At 44.5% G+C, this 6000-nt stretch overlaps 1 protein-coding gene across 1 annotated transcript in view; it reads right to left on the bottom strand.

The window, feature by feature from the left end:
- Positions 1 to 581: 581 nt before the first annotated feature.
- The window catches only part of TG (thyroglobulin), a 399523-nt gene continuing 394104 nt past the window's right edge, over positions 582 to 6000 (bottom strand). The window contains exons 47-48 of the mRNA XM_073632844.1: positions 4426 to 4616; positions 582 to 870 (exon numbers count right to left, since the gene is read on the bottom strand). Coding sequence (XP_073488945.1) covers positions 767 to 870; positions 4426 to 4616 — 295 coding nt within the window. The 3' untranslated portion in view covers positions 582 to 766. The remainder of the gene's footprint in view (positions 871 to 4425; positions 4617 to 6000) is intronic.

Genomic DNA, 6000 nt, shown 5'->3' with positions numbered 1-6000 from the left:
ACACACGAGCGGACTTTACGGCAGACTTTGCCCAGCGGACGGGATTTCATCGGACAATTCGATCGTGTGTGGGCCCCAGCGGACTTTGTTTTCTCAAAAGTTGGACGGACTTAGATTTGAAACATGTTTTAAATCTAGCCGTTGAACTCGAGTCCGGTCGAAAAGTCCGCTCGTCTGTATGCTAGTTCAACGGACAAAAAGCCACGCTAGGGCAGCTATTGGCTACTGGCTATGAACTTCCTTGTTTTAGTCCGGTCGTACGTCATCACGTACGAATTCAACGGACTTTGGTGGATTGTGTGTAGGCAAGTCCGTTCATTCGGAAAGTCCGTCGAAAATCCGCCGGGCAAAGTCTGCCGTAAAGTCCGCTCGTGTGTACGCGGCATTACACTTATTTTCCACTTTTCTTTTCAGATATATTTCCTGGAGCTCTCCTTTCACTTCATTTTTTACCAACAGGGTTGCTTTAAATAGAAATAAGCTTATTTTAAAGCATTACATCTGAAAAAACAATTATTGCACTGAAGAGTAAAAAGGTCAAAAGTAAAAAAAATAGTCGAGTCAAAAAGAAGCTACTAAAATAACAGGTTTTAAATCAGTTTATTGTATAAAAGAAAGGCACAATTCATTATGGCAGAATGAAATGAACATTCAGGACCAGACAGACAAGAGAGGGTTTTATTACAATCCTCATAACTGGCGTGTTTGGACCAGAGAGCCTGGCATGAAGAGAGGACAGGAGAGCATCACTCCTCCCAGCTGCCAGCTAGTTGTATGACTCTTTGCCTTGCTTTAGACTGGCTTGTGTGACTGCAGATGGTGATACACTTTTAGAACTTTTTGTGGGTGACACAGAGGAAAACTTGACACCTAAAAGGATAAAATAAAAGTAATACACAATATGTCAAATTATGGTTGTGGTTCTATTGGATCAGCTGCAGGTTTGCGGAGGAAGGCAAGACCTTTTTACATGGAGACCTTTGACCTCCCACTCTTTGGTGTCCACCTTGGGGAACGCCCACTCCCTTGATCCCTTGCCTCCCCTCTTCCTTACTCCCTCCCTCATTTTTTTCCTCTTGCCTGCCCTCATCCCCCACACCTCTGCGTCCCCCCCATCCTTCTCTCCCCCATTACCAGGCACTAGCCCCCCCCCCCATTTAACCCCGTCTCTCTGGAAGATAGCGGTGTGCTTAAATCTTCTGTTACCTTCCCCTGGGAGATCTCTGGAGAGTCAGACGGGTAGACTGCGGAAAAGAGTCAGTCGGTTAGATTGGTGGAGAAGCAGCCAGGTCGGCTGGCGGAGAAGCAGCCAGGTCGGCTGGCATTTCCTGCAGTGGTAGAGCTGGAGCCAGTGTCTAGAAGGGAGGTGGAGGTACTCCAGGATGCAGTTCACAACACATTGTGCTACGTTTTAAAGGACTGAGAGTTCCTAGCCTGTATGTGGCTGTTGCTGATCTAATGGAGACAGTTACTAAAGAGAGATCAATCAGAGCTGTACAGACCAAGGAAGAGGAATTAATTGGAGTTGTACAGGATAAAAGGAGAAGAATCAATTGTAGCTTTGTTCATAGGGAGAACATTGTCCCTGGTTTTGTCACTATCCAGTTGGGCATCCCATAATTCCTATCCCTATCCAAGTTATTAACCCCCCCTAATAAAAACACAAAACAAAGCTCAAGGACTGCTCACTGTGTTTGGATGAAAGCTGAAGCTGTTGAGTGCCTGGCTGTGCAGCAGTGGGGAACCCTGTCATTTGCAACCCCCTGTGGGGTTAGAGCTACACGAGAAAAGGGCACCATGCCTTTGTAATGTTTGTTGTCTCCTTTGGAAGCCCGTGTGACAGATTGACAAAGCAGTAGTACTATTGGGAGGCAGAGATGAAATGTCACCCCAAGTGCCTGAACAAGGACCTTCCTGGCAGGATCACCATTACTTTCATAAAAACTGCAATTTCAAAAATATTGAAAATTACTTTTTGAAATTACTGTATATTAAAGCCTTATGCACACTGGCCGTCCCGGTGTTTTGAAGGCACAGGTAAACCATCCAGTCTCACTGCCGGCAGTCTGTTAAAGTCTATGAGAGGCTGATAGCTGCTGCAACTGGGCAGGGCTGGATGGTGCACTGATTTGCACTAAAGTTTAGGGCAGTATGCACCCAGGGACGAATGCCCAGAACGCAAGCAGCCTCCATTATGTGATCTCCTTTAGGGCTCATGCACACAGGTGGTTCGGCACATATAACATAAACAGCAGGCGTTTTTCTGCACAAGTGATTAAGATGGCCTCAGCTCATGGTGGCCATCCATGTAGAGCTCCTCAGATGCGTGTTGCCCGATTCTGGGCTTATTTGCCCTGAATAGAGCAAAATGCATCTGAGGAGCTCTACACGGATGGCCACCATGAGCTGAGGCCATCTTAATTCCATTTCTACCAATATACATTGTAGGTGATCAGACTCAATGCAGGGACAAACTCACAGTTTCTTTAGGAAAACATGTTTAATCCACAAGATATTCCCAAATAGAAGAAAAAAAGGCATCTTGCCATTAATCAAACAAAAAAAAACTTCTGCTCTACTGAGCCTTACTGTGTCCGTAGTCTGACCTGTCCTTGGTTTTGTAGTAAGTGTCCTTACAAGAGCAAATACTTTGTATCCAAAGTCAGTGATAAGCAGCCATGCTTCTAGTTGCTCCTCACATGGAGACACACACTCTCTCTCTGAGAGCTAGGACCAGCTGCCTTAACCACTTAGAAAATAGGGGATAGTTTTATGGCATTTTTATTTTTTATTTTTTTTTATTAGTAATGGCGGAGATCTGGGATTTTTATCGGGACTGCGACATTATGGCGGACACATCGGCCAATTTTGGCACTATTTTGGGACCATTGTCATTTATACAGCGATCAGTGCTATAAAAATGCACTGATTACTGTGTAAATGACACTGGCAGGAAAGTGTTAAACACTAGGGGGGCGATGAAGGGGTCAAGTGTGTCCTAGGTAGTGATTCTAACTGTGGGGGGATGGGCTTCAAGTCACATGACAGTGATCACTGCTCCCGCTGACAGGGAGCGGTGATCTCTGTCATGACACAAGTCAGAACGGGGAAATGCCTTGTTTATATAGGCACTTCCCCGTCTTGAGGCTCCGTGACACGATCGCCGGGAGACTGGCGGACATCAAGTTCCGCCAGTCCCGCGGGCACGGTCACGCATCCTCGGCTCTTAAAGGTAGCGTACAGGTACGCCCATTTGCCCACTGCTGCCATTGTGCTGACGTATATCACCGTGCGACGGTCGGCAAGTGGTTAATCAAGACCTGAAAAGAAAACATTAAACTGTGGCCCACGGACTTGGGAGTCTGTCCCACCCAGATCTCTATCAGACTCCCAAAAAAAACAGCCCCGGAACGGACTTTACCAATACAGGGTAAAGAACTATCCTTCTTTACCCTGAAGTCTTTGCTGGTATTATCTTAGATTGCAAATCTAAGAATCCGTGGAGGAACATATATCCCATCAATCACTTTTCCTGTAATTTTACCCTGTTTCACAGGCACCCCGCTACAACATATACAGTGAGCTAGTGTCTGTGCGCAGCTGGACGCCATTTTGTTGTAGTCTATTTGGAGCCTGACAAGCTGTTTTCATCCTTCCTTCAACTATATTTCATGCCGATCTGACTGGTTTGGGGTACATCTGAGCGGTATTGATTTTATTTATTTAGGTGCCAGGAAGGCATAAGTACAACATACAGCCTGCTGTCAACAGCTCGTCCAAAATCAAGGACAGCCTGAAATATCTGAGTGGTACTTACGTTTAGGACCATATACTTTTAGGAACGCATGCCCCAAATGCAGAAATTCTGTGTTTGGGGCATACATCTCCGAACACATACAGCCTTGAACAGTAGTAGCACTCGGGACTCGGGCTGACATATTTCTGCCCACTTTACCCGTGCCTTTCTTGCACCCAAAAATGCCAGCGTTTTATGTTGTAGGAGCCAAACCGCCCGTGTGCATGAGCCCTAAAACACTGAAAGCTCTATGTCTGCATGACATTTGCTCATCTTCTAAAAAAGGAATGTTTTGGGGTCAGATGCACACTGAGTGGCAAAGGGGAACCCCTTAGAGACTTTGATGGTGTTCGCTGGTTCATAGATAGCGGGGCAGGAGCACAGATATCACAAAGGGCAGATGAAGTAGATTGATGCAGAAATTCCCCCTTCTGCTCTTTCTTTATCTTTCTCCCCTCTGGGGTCTGCCTTACCTAGATTTTTGTTTTCAATTTTCGTCATCTTTGTAGCCTAATTTCACTTCCCTGACATCTGTGTTGGTGACATTTCTATCTCTGATGAATTTTAAAACACGCAGTAAACCAACAGAACATCTGCTGCCTCCTTGATCATGGGGTTGTTAAACTTACTTGTAGACAGTTTAAGTGCCGGGATGTAATCGTTCCAGAATGAACATTCGTTGTGTTTCAGATCCTGACCGTTCGGCAGCCTTTTAGTAAACTCTTTGAATTTTCTGCCGGCACTCTGTGTCCGATATTCGGGCCATGGTGGTAACATGACATTCCTTTTCTTGGAATAAGTGTAAGGAAAGTTGGGGTTTCTGCAAAGTAAAGACATTTTATATGGAATATTGCTTAGAATTTAGAAGCATAGGTCCATCTGATCTTAACTAGCTGACACAATAAACTCAGTTTTATATATTGAGACCCTGCCTAAAGCCCAAGTCTGGGCAGAGAGAAAATAAAATTACCCTTGCAGTGGAGCCCACCCACAATGCAAGGGTTAACTGCTTGTTACATCTAGGGGTACAGGGATAAGGTGTAATACTTTATTCCTTGCTCTGTTCACATTAAAAATCTCCTCTCTGAGGTGTTCCTGGCCACGGTTGCATGCCTGCCTTCTTCACATATAATGCAGGATTAATAGCCCTGCATTATACGTGATGACACAGAGGAACCACCCACAGTCTGAAGCACAGGAGAGACGAGGACAGCACCAGAATGGGCAGTTAGGCAAGTGATACAGCGTTGGAGTATATGAGGTGGGGGGCCGCCATGCCCTGATTGCGACCCGGCCAGGACACAGGAGGCAGGGAATACTATTTGTCAGGTGAGACTCTATCATGGTGAGCTTTATAGAGGACATATGAGGATTTGGAATGATGGCAGCATGTGCTTTTATATCTTCTAGAGATCGTGGTATGCCCACCAATATTTGACTGTTTGACCATATCACCTGGTAATATAGAGGGAGATATGTGCCCCTGGGATACTTGCTTATATTAAGGTGGACTACTACCAGCACTGTCTGATGGAATAGCTGCTTTTACAGATGTTTGGCTATATTTATATAGGTTATGTTTATTTACTATTTTTAGGATTTATTCAAGGAGCAACTAATGTGAAAGCCCATTGTTGGATTTCAACACATCTGCTGAACTACCTGAGACTGCCAGTTCATCTATTCCTTCCTCTCTGTCCTCCTACAGGAAACAATACATCTAATATTAATTTCTCCTTATGACACCCTCTATATGGCATATCCTACTTTAAGTTAAATAGATGCATCTAGGAGGTAAGTGTAGACATCAATAAGTTCATATAAAGCTAATATTAGAAAGAATATGGTGGAAATATTATATCTTTGTCATGTTTACCCTTAGAAACGAATGGATGATATCTAGCTATCCAAGCGTCCGAGCCTTCGTTCTGGAGGTTCTGAGTGCTCCTGCCTCTCCCTCTTCCATCTGAAGAACTGTGTCCGCCCCTGGGACCTATGCTACCTATTCCCTTCAGCTGTCTAAACCAGGCAAGCTCAATATTTTGTATATACTGACATGCCATATACATATGAATATATGATACTTATTTGTTAAAATTATTATACATATTTACACGTCCATTTTTCTTACATTATATAACAGCACCCACCCAACCAGTCCTGAGGATGTGAAAAAATATTTGTGAAACGCGTTGATTTGCCAG

The sequence above is a fragment of the Aquarana catesbeiana genome, linkage group LG05, assembly GCF_042186555.1.
Source record: "Aquarana catesbeiana isolate 2022-GZ linkage group LG05, ASM4218655v1, whole genome shotgun sequence".
Classification (NCBI taxonomy): Eukaryota; Metazoa; Chordata; class Amphibia; order Anura; family Ranidae; genus Aquarana; species Aquarana catesbeiana.
This window is presented reverse-complemented; position numbering and strand designations above follow the sequence as displayed.